Source organism: Oryx dammah, unplaced genomic scaffold, assembly GCF_014754425.2.
Source record: "Oryx dammah isolate SB20612 unplaced genomic scaffold, SCBI_Odam_1.1 HiC_scaffold_25, whole genome shotgun sequence".
NCBI classification, from domain to species: Eukaryota; Metazoa; Chordata; class Mammalia; order Artiodactyla; family Bovidae; genus Oryx; species Oryx dammah.
The window spans coordinates 91,855,537-91,881,548 of NW_024070209.1; the positions used below are offsets into that span (position 1 = coordinate 91,855,537).

General features: G+C 47.0%; 1 protein-coding gene across 2 annotated transcripts in view; it reads right to left on the reverse strand.

Annotated features, from left to right (window-relative positions):
* Positions 1-26,012, reverse strand: part of TTLL11 (tubulin tyrosine ligase like 11) — a 266,109-nt gene that overhangs the window by 35,385 nt on the left and 204,712 nt on the right. For both annotated transcript variants that reach the window (XM_040225037.1, XM_040225038.1), the window contains 2 exons: positions 10,491-10,742; positions 3,315-3,421 (listed from right to left, as the gene is read on the reverse strand). In XM_040225037.1, coding sequence (XP_040080971.1) covers positions 3,315-3,421; positions 10,491-10,742 — 359 coding nt within the window. The remainder of the gene's footprint in view (positions 1-3,314; positions 3,422-10,490; positions 10,743-26,012) is intronic.

A 26,012-nucleotide genomic window follows, 5' to 3' on the forward strand; every position in this document is an offset into this window, starting at 1 on the left:
TCTGCACATCCAGGGGCTGAGGCAGGGTGGAAGGACCTCGAAGGTCCCAGCCCCGGATTCGCGCATCAGTATGTTCTAAAAATAAGTATTTTTTTCCACCTCCTCAGCTTGGTCAGCAGACGGAGAGACCCGGCAGACCCCAGAAAAACCTCACCCGAGCCTGTTATTGTGGGCAGCCCCTGTGGATTCCGCTTATGGGGAACAATTTGAGAGGCAAACAAAACATGAAAAGCTACTCAGAATTAACAATGGGCCAGATGGTAATGCTAGTTTGAAGCAATAAAACATGATAAATAGCTTCCTGCTGCTACTCCTGATCAATTTCAATATTTAATAATTCCACTGCCACCCCACCCCCTCATCTGGCCCCCTCCACAGGCTGCTGTGATAACGACCCGCATTCAGCTCACAGAGCAAACACTCCTTCACTTTCTGAAGGTGTCAGCAGAAAGCGAGCGGCTCGACTGTCACAGGAGCGCCCTCCGTCCTTGAGATAACTCAACTGCCTGCTTCTAAGACACTCCATCTCTAGCCTCTCCTGGTTGCCGGGGAAGGCTGGGAGGGAACTCCGACGATGGAGATGCCATGGGAGCAGGCAGTGGGTGTTAGTATTCCCTGAGTCTTGCTTTTGAATTTAAAAAAGAAGTGGTAGGGAGCTGGGTGGTCCTCTTACTCTAGGATCAATTAGCAGGAGGAGGAGGCAACCAAAAGGGGATGACGGCAGCTTGGTGTTAAAGCCTTACCCACTGGCCATGCTTCTGAACCTCAATCTCCTTCTCTGTATGAAAGAGAGAATCACATCTACTCACAGGAGGAGCCCAGCCTGCGCTGCATGGGTCAAGTGCCGGGCAGCATGCTCTGAATGTGGGAAATGACTGGCAGCAGGAAGCATTATTATCAAACATGAAGCCAATTAGTAAATGATGCCCCAGCACCGCTACCCGTGGGAAGGGCTGCTGGTCCTTGTGGTCAGGGAGCTGTGGCTACGGCAGACGTGGGGTGTGGGGCAGGAACTGGCAGGGAGCACCCAGGGTTCTCCCCAAGTGGAGCCCACAGGCCTTGAGACCCTCCGACACAGGGCACCCCGGAGAGCAGGTGATGCGGGAGCTGTTTATGCAGGAGGAAATGGACAGGATGAAGTGAAATGACTTCTCAAGCTTACATCATATGAAGTGGCAGCATCAGTTTTAGTCTGGGTCTCCCAACCTGCCCTTCTGATTTCATGTCCTCCCTGCCCCATTGCAGGAGAAAACTGCTCCCTGAGACCTCCCCTGCCGTTTGTCCTTTTTGCAAGGAGGCAGCCATGGGCTTGCCATCACCTGAGCTGTAGGTTACTAGGCTGTGAAATGCAAGTGGTAATACCTACTGCACTGATTCACAGGGACATTTAATGAGGGAATATGCATGAGAGCCTGCTGTAATTTTGTGATGAGCTGTACAAATGTCAGGTATGGTTATTATGACTTTTTAGGAAAAAACCCTCTGGGAGGAAAAAGATCAGAAATTCATCCACCAAAGGGTAGATTCTTCTTACTGAATCCTTCACTGGTCCCACATCCTCTAGGGCGGTGGTCCCCAAAGTTTTTGGTACCTAGGACTGATTTCGTGGAAGACAACTTTTCCATGGATGAGGTGAGGGGTGGTTTCGGGATGATTCAAGGACATAATATTTACAGTGCACTTTATTTCTGTTATTATTAGATCAGCTCCACCTCAGATCATCAGGCAGTAGGTCCCGGAGGTTGGGGACCCCTGCTCTAGGGGATTAAGATCAAGCTCTTTGGTGTGACCTTCAAGGCCTCGACAGTGCCTGCAACCCCATCTCTACCCCTTCTCCCGTCCCTCCTTGCTGCAGACCCTCCAGGCTACTTGGGGTGACCTGAGCCTTTTACCTGTGTCTCTGCCTAGGCCGGGCAACACCCCTGCAGGAGGGGACTGTCCCACTCTGTCCCTCAGCTGATCCCACTCCACCTTCTACAAGAAGTCTTCCTTGGGTCTCCCCTTGCTAAGAAGCTCTTCTGCTGGGCTTCCTGGTAGCCTCTCTGTGCTTGCCTCCATCCTAGCATGCGGCACCCTACCTACTGCTGTGTTCTCATCTGCCTCTCTACTCTACAGCCCCTCCCTTCTGGGTCAGAACCAAGCACTGTTCACTCCAGTCTGTCAGGGGCCTGGCCCAGCTTATGTCCAAGAACTGTGCACCGAGGAACCAACCAACGAGTAAGTAACTGTTCCCAGTATTAATGGAATCAAAGCTTTAGGCAATTCAGTGGTGGAATTAAGAATTTGGGAGGGCACAGCCTTGCTAAAGTTACAATACTTTGACCACCTGATGTGAAGAGCCAGCTCATTAGGAAAGACCTTGAGGCTGGGAATGATTGAAGGCAGGAGGAGAAGGGGTTGACTGAGGATGAGATGGTTGGATGGCATCATTGACTCTGAGGACATGAGTTTGAGCAAACTCTAGGAGATGGTGAAGGGCAGGGAAGCCTGATGTGCTGCAGTCCCTGGGGTCGCAAAGAGTCGGATACGACTGAGCGACTGAACAACAGCCTTGGTAGCATAAGTCAGAACTGTGCTTCTGAATTCAGACTCAGTCCAATCCCCTTAGTTACGTCTAGAGCAGGCGGCATGACCAAGACTTCCCAGGACAGTCCCCCACCCCACCCTATATCCTCTGCCTGCTTTTTGTTTGTAGAAAAACTTTAGTTGCCTAGGTCTCCCGCCAAGTTCCAAAGAATAAATTTAATCAGAGAAGTAAGAAAATGCAGAAACAAAGGAAAACAGTCAAGCATGACAAACTAATAATAGTGAAGCCATTAAACAAAGTCAAGGACCTTTAGTTCCTCCTCAGAAGGGCTATAGATAATATTCTGAGCCATATCCACTGAGCTGTTTTGCAGATACTGAAACCCGCACCAGGTGAAAAAGTTAACTGCATGCCACCCACAAGCACAGAGACCCCAGACAGGTTGAACCTGAAGGTTGATGATGTGGGCTCCTGATTACGTCACAGCCAACCAATCAGAAGAATGTCCACGAGCTGATCATGGACCCTTTCACTCTCTCCCTCACCCTGCCTTTAAAAACCTTTCCCTGAAAACCCCTGGGGAGTTCAAGCCTTTTGAGCTGCTTGGACCCCTCGCTTGGCCTGCAGTAAACACCACAATTTCCTTTACCACCACCCTGAGTCAGTAGATTTGGCTTTACTGTGCATGGGCAAACACACCCAAGTTTGGTTTGGTAGCAGTAAGAATCCTGACCCTTAACAAGAAGGGTCCTCCCGCAGGACATGAGGGAGGCTGGTGATGAGGTACCTGAATCCCGCTGGTCCACGGTCATGGAGTTCCACCTTCTCGTGATGTCGATGTAGAGGATGTCCGCCGCGGCCATGGACAAGCTGCTGCTGCTGAGCTTGCAGTTCCTGCCCAAGATGGGAGAGGACACGTCACTGCCAGACCCGAGCCGACCTGTCCTGCCTGGCCTCCGTGCCTTTGCTTGGGCTCTGTTCCCCTCCTGGATGCCGCCCTCCCCCCAACCCCACAGTAGGAACTAGCGGAGGGTGAATGGCAGCAAACCATTCACTGCCTTTACAGGTTCCTGTAATGTGGTTCATAAGGGCTCTAAAGGGCTGGGTAGAGGAGGGACTTTAGGATGGCAAGTCTTGAGTTGAATCTGGCTCTCCCACTTAGGAGCAAATGGCCCTGATTAAACTAGTTCCCCTTCTTGAGCCTCAGCCTCCTGACCTGTTAACCAGGCAGTCTTTATCACAGTCACTGTGGGCAGGCATGCTGCAAAGAGCATGATTGGGGCATCAGACAGACCAGAGTTAAAATCCTGGCCCTGTGGCTGCTTCTAGCTGTGTGACTGTGGACCATTCACTTTGGTGCCTGTATTGGCTGGTCTCTTAAATGAAGAGGATAACACCCGCCCACATGGCCGTTGTGAAGACGACATGAGGTTGTACATCCTGGGGCCTGGCACCTGGTTGGGGCCATGACAACTGCTGATTTCCTTCCTCATCTCTCTCTAGTTTTCCTCTTTCTCTGCCAAAGCTAGAACCATCTCAGCCCTGTCAGAGGCTACCTGAGGCTGACCTTTTGGTGAGGGGCCCTGTCCACTCTGGAGAGACGGGGCTCGCCAGTCAGAGCATCTGGGTATGAGGATGAGGCATCTGTTAGAATGCAGGCAGAACTCAGCTGGTCCAGAGGCACCACCCTTTTGAAGCGGGTCATGTTGGGAGGGGAATCCCCACCCAGGCTGGATTTGCCCTGGGAATCCTGAAAGCTACACCCTGGGGCTAGCTGTCTGTTGGGCTGAACCATATTCCATGCTGCAATCAACCTTCCAAACGTGTCCATGTCCGTCGCCCCAGCTAATGATAAAGTGGTTCTTTGGTTTCCCATTTGTCATCATCTCTTGCGTGAATAGCTCATTTAGGAACCCAAGAGGCTGGGGGCTGATTGGCAAGCAGGACTTGAGCATTCCAGGGGCCCCTCTCCAAACCCATGCACACCCCTGGCGTGACTGGGTGGGTGCTCAGCACAGTGCCCAGATGAGGCTGGTGTGCCTTATATGCCAGCAACCTCCTGGCCTCCCGCCTTCCCTCCCTCTTTCTATCCCTCCAGCCTGTTTCTCCTTTCTTCCCCGCCTGTATTCCTCAAGCCATCAATTCACATCCTGCTTCCTCCTGAGCTCCGCTCTGTATTTCCATCACAAGTCACCGTGGCAGACTTCAAAGCACATCAGCGCAGTTACTGAGCCCCAGTAACAACATGTCAGTGGACACAGAGCTTTTCACGTCACCTGTCACAGAGATGGCTATCTCTATTGGGTCCTGCTGGGGACCCGCTCCAGTCCCTTCCAAGGTATTCTAACAACCCGCGCTGTTCATTTCCCAAGCTTCATTAGAAGCAGCTATGAGTTTTCTCTAATTATCCTGTCTGTGTTCTCTGGACTACCTGTTCCCCACAGGACAGGTACTCTGCCTGGCTTACCCTGTGGGTTAATGGAGTATAAAAAGGGAAACAAGACTGACCACTGGTATACAGTTATTTTTTTCCTGACATGCAGAAAATAGAAGTGTCAAACCTTGAGTAGGAGCTGTAATTTACCAAAGATGATTCTCCATCTATCCCCTTTCCAAGGTAACTTGTTCTCCCTAGTGATACCTGGAAATACAGTTGATGATAACATCTGGACTGGGGTAGGAAAGGGAGGGATCCACTCTGGCTGCAGTTGACATGAAATGCTTGTGAGAATTCTGATTCTGTAGGCACTTTCTTGGGCACCATCTGTGTGCCAGGCTCTTTCCTGCTCATTAGCTCTCTGGAGCTTTATAACGTTTTATGAGGGAGGTGTTCTTAGACCCATTTCAATGCTGGGTAAACTGAGACTCAAGAGAAGGGACATGACTTGCCCAAGACCACACAGCTGGGATTCACATCTAGGGCTCCCCTGGAGGATAGAGCCATGGACTTGGGAACTTTGGGAAGAAGTGGGGAAGTGGCCCAGCCCAGAGCTGCAGGAAGAAACAAGATTCCAGAGACAGAGTCTCAAGTAGCCCAGAAAGGCTGGAGCCTCTAGAGAGGCCCTGTTGGGACACTTTGGGATATGGGGATGGGATAAGACAACCAGGGTCACTAAGTTTTCCTAGGTTTGTCCCCGCGGTCACCAATGGACTCAAGCAGGAAATGTCTCCAAGGGTTAAGACTTTGGAGTGAACTTGTCATCCAACCATCCACTCAATATGGAATTTATTTTGTGTCTACTATGTGTAAGTGGTATTCTGGGTCCAGCGAATGACACAAGGCTTGGATCCAGATGAGTCTTGGATATGCTCTTGGACGGTAGACATCATCTCACAGTCTGGGATAAAAACCTGAGGCCTTGGTGGCTCTTGTTCATTTGAATCATTTCCCCTTATGCCCTGGGAGGCAGTTTCTCAAATTACTAATGAGAGGTGGGATGAATTCTTCAGTGGAGGAGAAGTCCAGGAAATACAGTACCATGAGAGACCAGAAAGATTCCTAAGAAAGGATGGGCTAGAAATGTACATGGTAAAAGCGAGCTTTGGAGTCTAGTGCACGTGAGTTTGAATCTTGACTTTGCTATGTGACCTTGAGCAGGTCATTAATACTCTCTGCATCTCAATTTCCTTATTTGTATGACAATATCGTGACTCACCATACAAACTCATTTTAAGGACCAGCTCAGTGCCTGGCACACATGACGGCTCTCAGCCTTCCTCCATGATGTAGAGCTGGTTGTAAATCTGGATGTAAATCCAGAAAGGATTTGGGGTTTTTTTTTTGTTTTCTTCGTTTCTTTCCAGAATCAGAAGAACGTGGGTGCACAGAATGAGAATCACAAATCGTTCAAGTTCATTAGGAGTCTAAGATTAGAAAGATTTGAAATTATCATCCCCATTTCCTCTCAACAACTACTGACATCTCATGGGAAATTTAGAAACCAACTTTTTCCACTCCATAAAATCCTATTTATAGAATTTCTTCTGTGTTCATCCTCCTCTGTGAAATAAAAGATGCTTATTTTTTCCTGGAGAGCTTTCTGTAAGGTGAAAGTATTTGCTTATAAAAGAAAGAAAGAAACACTACCTAAACATGTTGGCTGATGGGGATTGGTAAAGGCAACTTTGGTTTCTAACTTATCTATTTTTAAAGGTTATTGATATCCCAGGCATAACGTCTCATGATATTACTGGAAAGAGATCATCACGGAACAGAGGAAAGTTTCAAAGTCACTGAGGAGTTAATGACAGAGGGGGAGGCAGGGCCCCCTGACACTTCTGTTCCAGAACATTCTCACACAACCTGCTGCCTCTCAGAGAAGGAAACTGCCCCTCCTCCACAGCTACACATTAGGAAGAATATTAATATCTCCTTACGAGAAAAGGCAGCGGAAGGAGGGGAAAAAAAAAGGCAAAAGAGAAAGCCGTGTTCTAATTTAGAAGGTGCCTGGGATTAGAAGCCACAGAGAAGAGGGGTGGGGGGTCTCCAGGCAGAACGACCGGGCGTGAGGCGAACACTCGAGGTGTGGAGAAGCTGCCTCCATTTTCCAGAAATAAACTCCGGTCTTGGCAAACCGCTTCATCTTCGGGCTGCGGAAATGGAAACTGCAGCCTGTGCCAACTGATGTCAGATTCCGATAGAGGATACGTCTGGGAAACGTGTTCTTAGTGAATTACACAGAAAGCTCCCCAAATGAGGAACCCGATGGGAGGAAAATAACAAAAATGCATTTCCCTCCGAGAAAGCTGTCCAAATGAAGGAGCACATCATTTCCATTTCTCAGAAAAAGAGAGGTCTCCACACCTCAGCAATTATCAAGAAATTTTTTAAAAAGGTGCTTAATTCATGGTGATACTTGCTACTGTTATGTGCCTCCTGAGGAAATGACACGACAAGCTGGTTTGATAGAGTTAACTCTAGACAAGAGGACGACAGTTCATTATTTCTCATTTCTTGGTGGCAAAGAAAAATAGAATATGGCCAGACTTGCATTAGCATAATTCACTCCTAAAACTGCTGATCTATGCAACACATTATGAGAGATGGTCACTGGAAATAAATTCAATCGGAATGTTTATTATTTTGTTCCCTCCAGTTCTCTTCCAGGAACTTGGAGAGGAGGAGTGGGTAGGACAGATGAAAGCCAAGTGCAACTTCTGCCGTTTGTGTGGGAGCTCAGAGAGGAGGGTCTCTAGCCAGCAAATATGTCTCTAGCATGGTGCTCCAGAGAAGGGCACTTGGTTCGATTTAACATATGGCACAAATATTATCAATTCATAATGAAGCGAAATTTAAACCCAAGTGGAAAAGACAGAGAGAATAGTTGTTAGCAAGAGAAAACGCTCGCTGTCAAATGTAGCTGGCAAGACGGAAGATATTCAGATACAAATCTGAAAGCAGAGATCACCTTTTACGACAAAGTTGCTGCAGAATGTCTTAGTACATTTTGAAAGGAGAAATGTATTGACTGTGGTGCGATGTGTTCTTCGTGTCTTCCTTCATCCTTAATTACCCGGGCTGCGTGCCAGGGGAGGTGCCGAGGGAGGGGAGAGGGGCTCACTGTCTGGGTTCCTCCGCTCCAGCTGCCTCTTCCCCCCCACCGGAAACATCATCACTTGTCAATGGTACTCGGCCACAGATTGGGAAAGATGGCTGTAGGACCTACTGGTTGCTAACATCACATATTCTAGTTTTTCATGCGAGCACTCTTAATTAGAGAGAACAAAGGGATGGAAGAATCATAAAGCCTCTCACACAGAGACCGAGTTCTAGCAATATCCCTGATATCATCCAGTTCCCGTCTGACTGCCTTTTAAGAACCTTCTTTGCTACAATGGTTCTCAAATCTTTTCAAGAATTTCCTTTTCCAGATTGTGTATGAGCATAGCAGTCCTCTTAATATACACCTCAGCCTCTCACAGGTCACATACCGGTGGACTTGATGGGCAGTCACACTTTGGTTGAACCCCAAATAATTTTCTGAATCACCGACATTCTACATATATATGCACTGAGATTTCACATATAAAAATCAGTATTTCTAGCTTCTCTAGAAAAACCAAAAGCTCTAGTGATACCGTTCCCCAACCACCTTTCTTTTTGCCACACTTCTGCCCTCCTCATCCTTGTAGATCCCACCCGCTGGTTTGTTTATCCTTCCTGCCTGCACCCTGCCCCCACCCATCCCCCAGGCAACGGAGATGTGATTCTTGTAGTATGTCATCTTTTCAAATCTCCCCTGCTCTCTCACAGCTTAAGAGAATTGTATTGACACTAGGAAATAAAAGGAAGCATCTGACTGATGTCTTTTGCTCTTCCTTCCTTGTTCCTTTTTCCTGCCTGGAATTCAAACATAGTGGCTGGATTTTGAGCAGCCATCTTGTAACCATAAGGCAACTCTGAAGCTTGAAGCACATGCTCAGGATGGGTAAGCAGAAGGACAGAAATTGGGGAGTTGATCACACTTCAGAGTCATTAACCAGCCCTAGAAGCCCCACTGCCATATATGAGAGAAAATTAGACTCACTATTCAAACCACCTGTAGATGGGGATCCATTCCTACAAGTCAAATGTAGTTCCTAAATGAGTCAGAGACTATCACGTTAGGTAGTTTTCTCAGGGAAATAACAGTACAGTCCTGTTGACGTTCTTGAAAATTCCCTCTGCCTCATGGAAATAATAACCACAAGACTCCAATTACACAAACAGCTCCTGTAAACCAGGCTGTGGGCCAGATCCTTTATGATCGAATACATCCATCCCAACCTCATCACAACCCTGCGAGGCAGGAGAGATGATTACCATTTTACAGATGAGGGAACTGAGACTCAGAGAAGACAAGGGATTTGCTCAAAGCCGCATAGCTATTAAGTAATGTGCTTGGCTCTGAAGCCAAACCCCAAAGCCTGTGTTCTTTCCACTGGGCTTTCTTTCCACCTGAAGCTAACACAAAGCCCTTCTCAGAATCACTGTGCGAGTGACTTCAGGTTTATTGAGACGGCAAAAATTCCTGCGGATACTTCTGCATGCTATCCTATCAGGAGTATCAGAGGGCTAGAGTTAGAATTTATAAAATTCATTTACAGAAAAGCACATGGCGAAGTGGTTTCCAATTCCAGACTTCTAATTATTTGCCTTCATGAATACAACTATGAAGAGGGTGACTTTGAGTTACTAGATAGAAATATTAAAACCAATGATGAGAGAAACAACAGCAGCATTGAACACTAGCAGACAGTTTCTCTGAGGTGTATAACATGCAATCCTAGGGCCTGGTAGCTTCATCCCCATTTTCTAGGACCATCGAGGTTCAGAGACCGTCATTAACTTACCCAAAGTCACACAGCTCACAAGTGCTCCTGCACTGCCCTCAATGTGCCCCAGAGGGTAGAGGCAAGTTAATGAATAATCTTAGGAAGTTAGGCCTATTTTGTAGGATGTGGCAAAAGCACAGTTTCTTTGTCTTGTGCTTCATGCAAATTTTGTATTATACTTCATAATATAACCACATTATTTTTATGCTAGAACAAATGTATTAAATTATTTATCAACTGAATTATTCAACTTTTCTCTCCTGAAAATGACACTTTGGAAAGATAGGCCTTGTTTCTCTGCTGTGGCTTCATAAACGCTCAGCACTCAGCCATGCACCCCTGGGAGAACTTCACCCAGTTTAGGAAGCGCGAGATCTGTCTGAGTCCAAGGGGCTCAAAGGAGCATGGAATTGTTTTTTAACCACAAGCACAAGGTTATGAATGCTGTCACATCTGTAGCATTCATTAATTCATTCAACGAACAAGAGTGTACTATATGCCAGGCCCAGTGCCAGCTGCTGGGCCAATCCCAACCCAGTGGGGCCCAATCTGGCATCACAGACTCTCCCAGGGGCAGTCAGGGAGAAGGGCCCAGCCAGATGTCTCCAGGCTGCCTGAACCCCAGCCAGAGGGGGCTGGTCTCACTAACCTGATGAAGGTACGGAAGCCTGTTGGTCCCAACTTCATCGTCCCCTTGATTCCCAGGAAGCGGATAAACAGGTTTGCCATCCTGTCCACTAGGCGTAGGTAGTTGAACTGCTTTGCGTACTTGGGGAACACCTGCTTGAGGCAGATGGAGGGCAGGTGGGCGTCAGGGTTGGCGTTGCCCTGTGAGGCGCTGGCCAGATCGCTGTGTGGAGGATTTTCTTTTGAGGCTAATGACTTCCCCAGCAGCTGAGACCTGTAACACACAAGGAGTTAATGATAGAACCAGCCTTTAGAGTGGATTTGCACATGGAACACTTTCTCTTGCAAATTTTCCTTTCCTTTAGATTTACAGCAATGGCGGGCGGAGCCAGGGGGGTATTATTACTATTCTTTTCTTTAATTAATTAGCCTGTGCTGAGTCTGAGTTGCAGCATGTGGGATCTAGTTCCCTGACCAGAGATCGAACCTGGGCCCCCTGAACTGGAAGCCCAGAGTCTTAGCCAATGGACCACCAGGGAAGTACCTATTATTACTATTCTTAATGTATAAACCAGAGAATTGACCTCAAAGAAGCAACCTGCCCAAAGAGTCATATCTGTATATACCTATGGTATATATATGATACCTAATTCATGTTGATGTATGGCAGAAACAAACCCTATATTGTAATTATCCTTCAATTAAAAAGAAATAAAAAAATTTTTTAAAGTTAAAAAATAAAAATGACCTGCCCAAGCTCACATGGCTGAGAAATTGAGCCCAGGACAGAACCATGGGACAAGAGACGCACACTCCCTCTGTTCTACCATCTTAGTTTCCCAATATGGACAACTTCCTTTCCTGTACTCATGATTCAAGAGAATACTCAATTATGAAGGAGTCTGGGTTTGGTTTCAAATTCCTACTTATGGGTAGTAATTGAATAATTAGGAAATATAAAAATCTCATTGAGGGCTGGCAGGAAGCCATAAGCACAGTTCAATGAACAATTTGCAAAGATACATCAGTTACCCAATTCTAGGAATAGGCACAATTACGTTTTCTGGCTTAACTATTTTATTTGGAACTCGTACAAAAAAAAAAAAAAAAAGGAATGATTAGAGTGTTGTGATTCCTGTCTGGATATTTTATCCTGCAATTTTCCTGAGAGTCAAGAAAGTTCACAGCCACTCACACTCAGATATGCCCCTCCAGCTGGAATGTTCTCACCTGTAGACCCAAGGATCACCTGTTTACCTTCCAGGATGGCCCCCAAGTACCTCCCACTGATGTGGCTATTTCCCCTCCCCCCAAATCTGCATTCCCTGGCTCCCCATCTCCTCGAAGGTTACCACCATCAGCCAGTGACCCAAGCAGGAAACATCAGAACAAACACCAACCCCTCCTTCTCCCTCTGCCTTCGTGGCCTCCTTAGTGTTTCCTGGAACCCAGCCCACTGTCCCCACTGCCCTGGCCTTGTCTGTCCTCTCCTGGACTCTGGCAACAGGGCCTCCAGCCTCCATCCTCCACAAGGTATCGGAGGCCGCCTTCTAAAACAGACCTGGCCGGGATGCCCACTTCCGACACTGGTCATCTTTGAGGTTCCTGAGTGCCTATGTGATCAAGTCCATAGCCTCCCTCTGGCATGCAAGCCCCTTCCTGGTTTCCTCTCTGCCCTCCTCATTTCTCATTACTGCCCTGGACACGCTGTACCTTTCAAGGCCTTGACCACTGCCGCCACCCCAGCCTACTGCCCTCTGGCCTGGCCTGGCCTGGCGGCAGAGGCTCGTGCTTGCTGGACACCCAGTTCCCTTCCACAGGCAGCGCCCATCTCTGTACCTGCAGCTCCTCTTCCTTCCTTGTCTCCTGTCCTGCCCATAGCTGAGGGGTGAGGGTGGGGGAGGCGTAACCCTTTCCACTTGTGTGTCCATTCCAGAGACAGAACCCTTGTAATGGCGAAGAACAAATCTGACTCCATGTTGAATCTGTTACTTTTACTTTAGCCTTTGTATTCTATTGTTTTTGCTGCAAGTCCACCACTAAAGGGATGTTGCCGATAAATTTAAATGACACAAAACGGTCCGTCTCTGGGAAGGCTGTCTCCCATGGAATGAGCATCAAGCTAAAATACCTTTACTTAGTTCACAGGAGACCTTCTGACTAGGCCCCACCTCTGAATGGCTGCAGGAAGGAAGAAATTAACACATCCCCTCTGGGGTCTGACTGGAACCAGGACTTTAGCCACTCCCCTTTTAGTATTAAAGGAAGCCTGAATTCTAACTCAGGGAAGATGGCTCTTTGTGATGCCGGTCCACCATCTTCTCGGTCTGCTGATTTTTTGAATAAAGTCGCTATTCCTTGCCCCAACAACTTGTCTCTCTATTTATTGGCCTGTCATGTGGTGAGCAGTACGAGCTTGGACTCAGTAACACCCTGAGCACGGTGTACACAGCCAATAAATACTGTCCAACTGGCTACGAGATCCAGGAAAAAAAGAGCCGCATCCCACGGCACTGAGATCAATACCAAGGCCATTTTCTACTCTTCTTTATTAAATGGCCTCATTCTCAGAGCTCCCACTTCCAAGCATGCCATCAGTCACCAAGTCAGGCTATCTTAGTATCTTCGTACCTGCTTTCTGACTCGGCCTTTGAAGTCTTCCTCGGCACTCGGTGCCTGGCACATTTGTGCTCCACTTTCGGAACCAGCTCATCTGTTCCCTTGACCACACTGAAGATCGTCTTTCAGGTCCACTCCGGGTCCCTTGGACGTCTGCATTTCTCGAGTCAACTGCCCTGTATTTGCTTATGTGCCAATCCCTCTTGCTATTTTGTGAACTCATTGAAGGCAAGGACCACATCTTATTCCCTATTTCTATAGGACTTGATACATATTAGGTGCTTGGGAAATGTTTCACTGAATTCATTGCACTGGGAAAGTGTGCTTTTAATAGCAAGTGAAAGTGTTAGTCACTCAGTCGTGTCTGACTCTTTGCGATTCCATGGACTCTATCCTGCCAGGCTCTTCTGTCCATGGAATTCTCCAGGCAAGAATACTGGAGGGGGTTGCCATTCCCTTCTCCGGGGGATCTTTCTGACCCAGGGATTGAACCCAGATCTACTGTGTTGGAGGCAGATTCTTTACCATCCGAGCCACCTTTAATAGCAAGGTAAGCGTCAAATAAAATATCAAGCTCATGATGCTTTGTATCTACCCGATAGGCTCGCTTAAATAGGAAAGCGGTTCCACAGAGAAACAGTGTACTTGACAACTCTGACAAAATGGACTTTTGCTCATGCTGGTTCAAGGAGCCCAAGTCTGAAAGAGAACCCCCTGGTGTGATAAAAGGTTCTGTAAGTTATGTTTCCTTCAAAGTGGGTCTCAAAGCCAGGACAGGCAGAACCAGAGCAGCTCAAAACCCCTTCTAAAGTTTAACTGTGTGGATGGTTCAAGGAAACAAATGCACCCTCCTACAAAGGGGAGGGACCTGATTCCTCCAGAGAAGCACTCACTCCCAAGGGTGGGGTGGGGTGGGGGAAGTGGGCTGAGATGGGGGTGGGGTGGGTGCAATTTCCTTTCAGCTAAACTGGTTTTTATCATCACCTCCTTGAATTTAAGACTGTAAATAAAAGTCAGGTGGTTACTCTTCAGATGAAATAAAATGTTTTCACATTAAGGTTATAAGAAGAAAGATGAAAACAAAAAGCAGCCGCGTTACCGGAAATGAGCTCTTAAATTCCTGGATAAGTGGCAATCACTGACTTTATAAGCACTCATTAAGTTTTTGTTAAAGGAGATTTTGTTGAAGGAAATGTACAGTTTGAATGCACTCCATGACAAAGGAAACGGGCTGAGAACTCTTCAATCAACAGAACTGTCCCACTTTGGCGATCTCATTTGCTCTTCTCGAAACATGTGCAGTCCGAAGTGGTTTCTATACCCATGTTCCAGATGGAGAAACTGAGGCGCAGTAGGGTGAAGGGGCTCTTTGCCCTGGCTGAACTGGAATTACACTTCAGTTCTCCTGACCAGGGCACTTCCCATTTTGCTGCCCTGTTTTTCCAAAGCACATCCTGGTTCACATTGAGGGTTACAAAACCCAGAGGACTGTTATTTATTTTTTTTGTTTTTAAGTAGTTTTTTAAAATTATAATAATCATTATGCTCTTTGTAGGCATGTTGAAAACTGTATAAAGGGATAAAAGGAATCAGAATCATTTGCAATCCCACGATTCAGGGATAAACACTAATGTTTTAATTTTTTAATCTGTATTTATAAGTTAGGATCACACCATGGGTAGTTTAAATCCTTTTTCTTACACTTTACCATTATATCATGTTTTCCTGTGGCCTTAAGTGTGTTTTCATGAGCGTAACCTCTCATAGACATAGGCATGTGCTTCAGTCGTGTCTGACTCTGTGAGACCCCATAGACTGTAGCCCCCCAGACTCCTCTGTCCATGGGGATTTTCCAAGCAAGAATACTAGAGTGGGTTGCCGTGCCCTCCTCCAGGGGATCTTCCCAACCCAGGGATCAAACCCGTGTCTCTTATGTCTCTTACATTGGCAGGCAGGTTCTTTACCACTAGCGCCACCTGGGAAGCCCATGTAATATTCCATATTATGTCACAACCAGAATTTAATGGGCCATTCCCCCCTCTGTCAGATATTACCTACATGGCTTGTCTTTGCTAAATAAGAGTCTGGTGACATAGGTCCCCTAAGTCACGTGCTCCCTCCCAGAAACATCACACATTATAGCTAGAAACAGCTTTGAAATCATTCTATCCAATGATGTCATCTATTTTCTTTTATTGTGGTCTAATGCACATGACATAAAGTTCACCATTTTATTTTTAAATTTGTCTTGCTCTGTCTCAAGACATGCTGGCTCTTATTTCCCAACCCAGGAATCAAAACTGCGCCCCCATGCCTTGAAAGCATGGAATCTTAACCACTGGACTACCAGGGAAGTCCTCAGATTCACTATTTTAAAGCACACAAGGCACAATGCTATGCAAAGCACCACCTTTGTCTAGTTCCAGAGCGTTTTTACAACGACGTCATTTTAGAGAAAAAAATGAGTCCCAGGTAGACAGGACATTAGCGCTGGTAGGTCATCTGACTGGCAGATCATTCATCCGGGGTGGTGGCTGGAGCTTGGGTTGCCTGCTGAGGGGCACCCCACCACCTCCAGGGCACCTCTCAGGCTGGGATGCTTTCCTGGACTGCATGTCAGAGGCTGTCTCCCTCCAGTGTCTGCAGCCTGCCTCCCATCCCACCTCCAGAGCTGCCCAGGACGAGTCTGCTTTCTCCGTGACAGCCTCTCACATTTCCTTCAAGGGTTGCTACACTTACTGGGTGATTACCATTGCCCTTCCTTCCTGAGTCGCAATTAATAACCTCAAGATGAAAAGGGCCCTCAAAGCCACAGATATTTTCGTGAACTTGAAACCACAAATTCAGGCGGAAGGGGTTTTACTCAACTGGAAGAAGGCAGTAAAGATACAACTGATACACCAAGAAGAACTAAAACACAGAGAAATGGTATTTTGCTCCAGATAATTCCAATTATCACATGGAGATCCAAGGTATCACAAATACTGTAAAATCCTGTTTTTAGTTAATAGCATTTTAATAGAAAAGTCAGACTTATGAAATGGAAGTGACTGGTAAAGAAAATATAAATCAAGCTTACCAGTCCTTTGGGGCACTTAAAAACAATTGAATTTGGTATGTCTTTGATTCATTAAAATAGGGGAAAGAATCCTGGAATGTTTTATCTATTATGGTTTTTCAAATAAGATGGAGTTTTGCTTTATTAAAACTCCTGTGAAAAACCCCCTACCACCATTCTGTCTGAAAAGAAAATCACTAGTATTTATCGGAGACCCACTCCTGGGGCTTCCCAGGTGGCGCTAGTGGTAAAGAATCTGCCTGCTATGCAAGAGATGCGGATTCAGTCCCTGGGTTGAGAAGATCCCCTGGAGGAGGAAATGGCAACCCACTCCAGTATCTTCCCTAGGAAATTCCATGGACAGAGAAGCCTGGCCTACAGTCCACAGGATCGCAAAGCTGAACACGACTGAGCGACTGAACACACTACACACACTCAATGTCAAGCAGCTTACTTGATATATTAATTTCATTGGTTTCTCAAGACAATTCTACAAGGTAGGTAAAAATTAGTCCCATTTTACAGATTAGGAACCTGAGGCCCAAAGAACCTCGATACTCCCCAGTCTTGCCCACTTCCATGAATCAATAGGGGAATCAGAATTTGTCCTCAAGGACTTCCCCCAAAATCCGGTGGATAAGACTCTGCCTTCCAATGCAGGGTGTGTTGGTTCAATCCCTGGTTGGGGAATTAAGATCTCACAGGCCGTGTGGTGTGGCCAAATAAATAAACAGAACTCTTTAGAAAAAAAAAAAAAAGATTTTGTACTCAGGATTATCTCAGTACACACCTGAGGCTCTGTTCACTACATAACTCTTGTGCTAATTTGATTTAAATCAAACCAAAGACTTTTCTTCTGATGTTTAAACAATATATATATATTTTTTATCTTATAAATTAACAAAATAGGAAGGTAAATAAGGAAAGGGCTAGTTTCACAGAAGATGCTTGAGTGCTCTCAGAGAAATAATTCTCTTTTTTTTTTTTTTTAGTGAAACATCTCTTCAATCATTTATTCATGTATGCATCACTTCCTTAGCTCTTACCTGTCCCGTGGGCCTGGGTTACACAGGTAAGGTTGACACAGTCCACCTTGCTACCCAGAAGCATGTGACCCAGAGAGGGAAGACTAGACCTATCCACAATGTCTGAGCCAGGTGAGAGTGGCTAGGTGAGCAACCAGAGATGGGACCCGGAACATATGGAAGGAGGTCAGTTTAGGGGGTCTTGCTGCTGCTAAGTCACTTCAGTTGTGTCCGACTCTGTGCGACCCCATAGATGGCAGCCCACCAGGCTGCCCCGTCCCTGGGATTCTCCAGACAAGAACACTGGAGTGGGTTGCCATTTCCTTGTCCAATGCGTGAAAGTAAAAAGTGAAAGTGAAGTTGCTCAGTCGTGTCTGACTCTTAGCGATCCCATGGACTGCAGCCTACCAGGCTCCTCCGTCCATGGGATTTTCCAGGCAAGAGTACTGGAGTGGGGTGCCATTGCCTTCTCCGTAGCGGGGGTCTTAGTCATATACATATTAAAAAGCAGAGACACATTACTTTGCCAACAAAGGTCCATCTAGTCAAGGCTATGGTTTTTCCAGTGGTCATGTATGGAGGTGAGAGTTGGACTGTGAAGAAAGCTGAATGCCAAAGAATTAATGCTTTTGAACTGTAGTGTTGGAGAAGACTCTTGAGAGTCTCTTGGACTGCAAGGAGATCCAACCAGTCCATCCTAAAGGAGATCAGTCCTGGGTGTTCTTTGGAAGGACTGATGCTGAAGCTGAAACTCCAGTACTTTGGCCACCTCATGAGAAGAGTTGACTCATTGGGAAAGACTCTGATGCTGGGAGGGATTGGGGGCAGGAGGAGAAGGGGATGACAGAGGATAAGATGGCTGGATGGCATTACTGACTCGATGGACATGAGTTTGGGTAAACTCCAGGAGTTGGTGATGAACAGGGAGGCCTGGCATGCTCCAATTCATGGGGTTGCAACGAATTGGACACAACTGAGCAACTGAACTGAACTGAACTGAGCTGAGTCATATACATGAAAGGGAGCAGGTCTGTGTCTTTATCAGATCTTGCACGTTAAGACTAGCAAGCTTGGACTGGGCAGTGTAGGAGATGACAAGGTTGTGGTGGATTTGGGGGAGAAGAGTGGCAAAATCAGAAGTTCAGAGAAGAAGAACGAGTCTGCCAGAGGTATGTATGCTGAATCGAGAGGGTAGGGGGTTAACAATGTAAGGGAAGCCATTGGAACATTCAAGGTCAGTGATTCTGAAAACATGGTCCCCGGACCAGCAGCATCGGCATCACCTAAGACCTTGTTGGAAATGCACGTGCTTGCCCCCGCCCCAGACCTATGGCCTCAGAAACTGTCTCAGCAAACCCTGTGGGTGAGTGTAATGAGGAGTGAAGTCTAAGAATCGCTGGTCTAGGTGAAAGAAGATGGATTTGGTGTTTGATCACAGGGGACAGAAAGGGAGGGAAGGCCCTGGGTCATGTTCCCGGGCAATCCTGTGGCTTGGCAGGAGAACTTGGTGGGCAACGAGGCTGAGCTGGCAAAAGGAGGCAGGCAGGTTCCTTTCCCTACCGCTTGGCCAAGTCATGTCCCCTCAGCCCCTTGGGGGTTTCAAATGCACATTGGCATTCCCGGAGAAACTGCCAACCATGCATCAAAGAAATCCCTTAAATTAGCCTGGCAGCTAATTTAAAGAGTTGGAGGCTGAAGTTACTAAAAATAAACATAACTACCATGTAGCCTGGCTCTGTCATTTGATAAATCTCTTCCATCACAGAGGCTCAATTTGCTTGATGGTGATGCTATCCTATTTGAAGAGAAGGCGATAGATGGGTGAGGCATGTGTTTCAGACTGATGAGGAGAGGGACTTAATGAGAGATCTGGCTGATGTTCCAGTCCCTGTAAGACCTAGATCCATGCTGGGTCTATTCCCACTGGCTTCCCTTTATGCAACGTTCCTCAGAATGCTCATCTGGCCACTTTTGGACCCCCCAATCACTTTCCTCCATAGCACAGTGTAACATCAACAACAAAACACAACAGTGATGATACCGGTTATGTGCCAGGGACTGCCATCCTAAATCATTTAATCTTGATAAAATCCTATGCAGAAGGTATTGTTATTCCCATTTTACAGATGCAGAAACCAAGGCACAAAGAGAGAAACTAATACGTTATAAACCCCAGATAGAGACCCAGGCAGGCAGGTGCCAATGTCCTTGTTTCTAACTACTGCGCTATGCTGCTTCCATACACAGGGAGTTATCAGGCACTGAGTACCTGAGAGTCAGGTGGGTTATTTGTAACATCTCATTTGACCCTGGCAATCATCCTTATGAATTAGGTATAATAATAAGTGGCTCCATTTTGCTGTTGAGAGATGAGCTTCAGAGAGATTAGGCTACTTTTCAAAGGTCACTCAGCTGTTAAATGGCCGAGTGATATTTTAATAAGGATCTGCTTGAGTTCAAAGCCCAGGCCATTTCCACTCCATCATGTTACAACTCAGCATACTGATGAAATCTCATTTTCTCCTCCCTTACAATGGAGGTCATTTACTTTCGAGGGAGAGTGACTGGGTGGGGGGCGGCATTTAGTCTAAGCCTAGTTCAAACTTGTTGCATTCTTTAGAATCAAACACACAGATGATTAGACCTCCAGATGATTCTGCTGCAGTGGGGTGGGTAGATGGGTGGGTCTGTCTGCTTGTAACTGACCGCAGGGTATGTGACAACCACCGTCTATCAGAATGGGGCTGTTCTGTTTTGACTGTGCAACAAGTCAACCCCTGTTTTACAGTCACAGGCCCACACAAGTCACTGATGCACTGTTTTGTCGTGTGTGTGAATGAACAGAGGCCCCCAGCGGCAACAGCAGCAGACTAGGTCCTCTTCCCTGCTTGGGATGAATTCTCGGAGGCACCAGGCTGGGGTGCTGCAGGAGCATCCTCCTGCCAGGCCAGGCAATGAATTAACAAAAGAACAGAGAAGTAGATTCAGTCTAATACCCTCTTTCCCACAGACCCAGAACTTGGGCTGTTTCCAAGCTGGAAGTGCCTTTAGGGTCACCGGGCCCAGCCCCCTCATTTTCCAGAGAGAGGAATTGACAGCTCATTTTACAGGGACCACCCCCGCCCCCAATCTGATTCTTTCCCAACAGGGCTCTCTCTGCTCTGCCCCTCTGCACAGAGCAGGTGTCTTCGCCCTGGTTCCTCTGGCTTTCTTTGTCTTGGGCATGGGCAGTGAGAGTCAGTGAAATGCAGTCACTCAGGCCAAGGAGAGGGTGAGATGCTGCCAGGTAGCTCTGCCCCATGGGCACGAGTCTGGGAAGTTAGGGTGTGGGTTCTGGGGGCAGTCTGAAGCACCGTTGGAATCCCAATTCTGTCATTTTAGGCAAATCATATAACCACAAAGCTTCAGTATCCTCTTATATAAAGTGGGAAAAATAATGGTACCTAAAAGTGGCACCTAACTTATTTGTGCGTGCATGCCAAGTCACTTAGGTAGTGTCAGACTCTTTGTGACCCCAAGGACTATAGTCTGCCAGGCTCCTCTGTCCATGGGATTCTCCAGGCAAGAATACTGGAGTGGGTTGCCATGCCCTCCTCCAGGGGAATCTTCCCAACCCAGGGATCAAACCCGAGTCTCTTATACCTCCTGTATTGGCAGGCGGGTTCTTTACCACTAGCGCCACCTGGGAAGCCACCGAACCTATAGGACTAATGTAATTATAGAGAAAATGGATGCACGCCACTTTGATTATAATCACCAGCCTCTTTATCTCCCATGTGTCATCATCTGGAGAGGCTCACTGTCAAGCCCCCAGCCTCAGTAGGAGAGGTCCACACATACCTCCAGGAATACAGAGGGATCGAGCATTTCTTTAACCACTTTTGGACATTCTGCCCCACCCCCAACCCATGTAACTAGACACCGGGCCGTCCTCGTGCTCCTCCGACTGCCCAGAGGCCATCGGGGGATCTTGCTGCAGGCGGCCTGGGGTCCAACTGCACCTGCCCTCTGTCTGAACCTAAATACATCCCTCCTACGTAAGTGAGTCTCATTTTCTCGGGCCTCGCTGGGTGACGGCTCTTCATCTGATAGCCTGGCTCTCCATGATGGTTGTCACAGAATCATGAACACAGAAATGTTCGCTGCGCCCCACATAAAGCAAAAGTTAAACTGAAGAGGAGAAGGGACCCTAGTGATCCTCTCATCTCAGTTTCCTTTTGAAATAATATTGGAAAGTCCAGGCAAAGTCCTTTGCTTGAGGGGTGGCATCAAGTGAAAGGTGGTAGCAAAGGCAGGCCCAGTTCTCCTGACTTCCTGCTCAGAACCTTGAAAAAAGAAGCAGCAAGAGAGAGGGGGGAAAAAAACCCCAACAATCCTACACCACTGTTGAGCTAAAACACCAGAGTGGCCCAAACTCTGATTCTGAATGAGAAGCTTCAGACTTGCCCGTCCACACTGGCAGGCACAGAGGAGAATCATTTTGCCCCAAGGACTGCAGAATTCCTCTTTAAACCCACTAAATAGTTGGCCGCTGTCTCTGTGAATGACTGGACTTCTGCTTAGCTTTCCACTGGATCCCGGAGGAACAGTTTTCAGATGACAAGCCTGGCCCCCACGAGCTACCTAGGCACTCTGGGCGGGGCCTTATTCCCGGCCAGAGAGCTCCGGGCCTTGCAGGTCTGATCACTGCCTGCTTCGCCTGCCTCATCATCCAAATTCCACATCGTTGTGTGCTAAGTTGCTCAGTCATGTCCAACTCTTTGCAACCCTATAAGACCATAGCCCTCCAGGCTTCTCTGTCCAAGGGATTCTCCAGGCAAAAATACCAGAGTGGGTGGCCATGCCCTCCTCCAAGGGATCTTCCCAATCCAGGGATCGAACCTGTATCTCTTGCCTCTCCTGCATTGGCGGGCGGGTTCTTTACCACTAGCACCACCTGGGGCATCCCTCCTTCTTTCTGTAAGGGCTTTTCCCCAAATTATCTACATGAGAAACACTCATCCTTCAAATCTGAGATTCTGGATCACCCTTTTCAAAAAGCTTCCCATAACTTCCAGAGTTAAATCAACCATGCCTTTACATAGAAGCTTACAGGCTTTGTCCATCATCATCGTTGTCATCATCATCACCGTTGTTTTTTCTTCCGAGTCATTATCACAATTACACCTACATGGTTATCTGTGCAACCGTCTCTTTGATGCCTGTTCTCTCACCCCAGACTAAAAGCCCAGGGGGGTGACACCTACAGTTTATGACTGTAGCAGTTTATGCAGATCCTGACACACAGTAGGTGTTCAAAATAGCTGGCAGTGAAGATGGTCATCCTTTCAGTGAGTGCCCACGACCATGCTATTCAGCCCCAGTCAACATCTAAGCATGCTGAAGCTTTGAGAGGTGGAGTCAGCTGATTAAAGGATGAAGCTAGGACTGGAACCCAGCAGCCTAACTCCCGAGGTCACATTGTTAACCCCTGCACTGCCACACCCCTCCTTCGGTTGCTGGGATGAATCTTTCTACTTCTCCTCTCCCAGTGACTGGGAAGATCCTGTCTACGTTTGGGGAGAACAAAGATTTCCTGGAAGCGACAGCAAGGCACTGTCTGTGTGACGGTTGTAATTAGTGGTTGTATTAGCCTCTGTTTTACCACCTCCAAAATTAGCAGAAAAGGCCAACTTGAGCTTGAGTCATGTAGTTCTGCTAATGAAGGGATCCTTTTAATTACACACTCAGAGCCTATCTGAGATACAAAGCGTTTTAATGCTTAAACACAGCTCTGCACCAAACTATAGGGCTGCGTGAGTCCAGGCAATAAGTGGGAAAACTCATGTGAAGAAGTCATCCTTGGCCCAGACTCTAATTCTTCTTGGCATTCAATTTCATCCAAATCCAGTTCCTTTCCAATGTAATCCTAATTCCCTTTTGTATACAGTGTACACCCAGTGAACCCTTATTCAGGGATTCAGTAGGCATATCCTGGTCAAATATCCTTTTTCCTCCAGATTTCAGATGAAATCTGTTCACTTTGTGAATTTCACTTGTGATGGACTTGGAGGTCGGCAGCTGGCCAATCTCTGCTGCTCAGATGTTGAGAGCAAAACCATTCTCACTTGATCCTGCCCCAGGGGCTCATGGCATTTGCAACCAACTTCACAAGACAAATCTGTGTGTGTCCCTCTGCATGCGGTTTTCACTAATGTCAGTGAGCACTCGGAGCTGTCCCATAGGCCTCTCTCAGGCTAGGCCTTCCTGACTTCAGATTTGGTTGGTCAGGGAAAGGGAGTAATTCATTGAGCCTCCTTTAGGCCAGAACTTTCTCGTGCCTTGATCATTCGGCCTAAGCTATGGTGAGACCTTAGGACAGATATATTAACATAAACTCTGGAACCTTGCTTAGGTTGGAATCCTTGCCCTGTCCATAACTAGCTGATGACCTTGGGAAAATGTCTTAACCCGCTTGTGCTTTGGTATCTTTATCTTTATAATGGGGATGGAAATTCTACCTATTGTGATGATTAAATGGGCTAATATATGTGGAGCATTTAGAATTATACCCAGTATGCCATAAGCACGCAAGAAGCGATGGCTCTTGTTATCTATCAGATGAAACTGAGCTCAGGAAAAAAAAAACACGTACTCAAGGTCACGCCCCACCCCCCCATACATGGTTATCAGTTGGTGATCTCGGTCTGTGTGACTTGCAAGAGTCATTTTTCTTTTCCAGGCTTCCAGCGAGGTTGGGCAGCTCTGGGGGTTTCTCTGCCGGCCCCTCACTAAGACTGGAATCACAGCCTTTGCTGGGTGGAGCATGACCTGGAGAAAGTCACTCTGTGCTGAGCCCCTCCTGGCCTCAGGATGAGCAGCTGGCTTCTGCTTTTACTGCTCCAAACAGACTGCCCTCTCAAAGTTTACCAGGGACCTTTGCGGTACCCCTAACCCCCTGCTGCTGCTGCTGCTAAGTCACTTCAGTCGTGTCTGACTCTGTGCGACCCCATAGATGGCAGCCTACTAGGCTCCCGCGTCCCTGGGATTCTCCAGGCAAGAACACTGGAGTGAGTTGCCATTGCCTTTTCTCCCTAACCTCCTGGCCTTTCCTTAACTCAGTTTCTTCATAGCATTCCATTCAGTCAGTCACTCGCTCTCTGTAACTCTCATTCTAAGCCCCTGCATTCTCCCAAGTGTTTTCCATCCTCTGCTTTTCTTCTTCTGAGGACCCTTTGAGGTAGATGGTCCGCTAAGCCTCTGTCCTTGACCTGCTTCCTGTCCTCCGAGTCTCCCTGGGTGATCTCAGTTACATGTGGAGATGTGTGTGGCCCCCGAGCCTGGGAGCCTGTGACCTGCTAAACCCTGCTCACCAGCAGCCGGGCCCCAATCCTGCTCATCCTGCAAAGCTTGCTTCCCTGATCCCTCCTACCCGAAATACTCTCCTCTGGATTCCTCACAGCACTTCATTGGCAGCTCTCTTGTGAAATGTGTCATCTTTTGGACTTATGTGATGGCCACTGAAGTCTGCGCCTTCTTTCCCCCTGAGACTGAGTTTGCCAAAAATAGAATCCATGTTTGTTCCCAGTACTCTACATCTAATAGGTGATGAAAAAAAAAAAAAAAAAAAACATGCTGATAAATGACTGTGTAAGAACCGTATTCTTTAAGACAAATAACATGAAGAATTTGCTACAATCTTACCCGAAGGCAAGAAAACAGGCAGGGTGAACTCTGGGTGTCATTTTCAGCTTCAGGTTCTCTAAAGCCACTTTTAGGGTAATAGTGCAACAGTAATAATTTATGATAATAAGAATAATAGTCATTCTGGTTCCACTCCTTACTAAGGGTATGGCTTTGGGGAAATGGCTCTATCGTCCAGCCTCCATTTCTGTTCTGTAAAATGGAGACAGACAGTAGAATCTCACTTGCAGGGGTGTGGGCAGATTCAATGGGGGGATGTAAAATGAGGGGCTAGCATCTTGGCCCAGGCTTAGTAAGTGAGAAAGCGATGGTAAGTAACTGTTATCATTCATTTGATATATATCCAGCAAACACCCCCCCGCCTTCAGAATCATGGACAGGGACTATCCTAGTGGTCCAGGGATTAAGAATCCACCTTGCAATGCAGGGGATCCCTGGTCTAGGACCTAAGATGCCACATGCCATGGGGCAACTAAGCCCATGTGCCGTAACTACTAAACTCACCACTACAACTAGAGAGGCCATGCAATGCAACAAGGGATGTGTACGATGCAATGAAGACCCCATGTGCCGCAACTAAGACACAATGCAGCCTAATCAATTAATTAATAAAACACTTTAAAAAATTCGTATAAACTAAAAAAGAAAATCATGAACATCAGGTCAGCTCAAGCCCAACCTCCTCCAAGAAGATTAAACTTGCCTCCTCCAACCCACCTTTCTTCCTCCAAGAACTTTGGTCCTAACAAAACTAGAGTTTTTAAAATGCACCTAATAAATTAGGCATGCATATTAGTAATCAGGTCCAGAGAGAAAGTCTACTTTTTTTTTTCTTTATGCAATTTGAATTCCCCCAACATAGACTTGTTGTCAAAATCCATTAAGGTATTTAATTTCTCTTGTCATTGCCTAATTCCCCAAGCAGGCATCCAGACAGTTTGCAGCGGTGTTTCTCACAGAGTACTAAGTGTTTCGTTATCGTGGTACATTTTTTAGACGATGTCTCCCTGATTGCTCGAGAGACCCTGAAGAGATCGTGTAAGTTCAAGTACAAGGTTAAGGCGGGATGTCAGAAGGGCAAGGGTTGTAGGGATTATGCAGCAAACAGGTCTGGGTTTGAGTTCCAACACAGCCACTTGCCAGCTGAGTGACCTTGGGA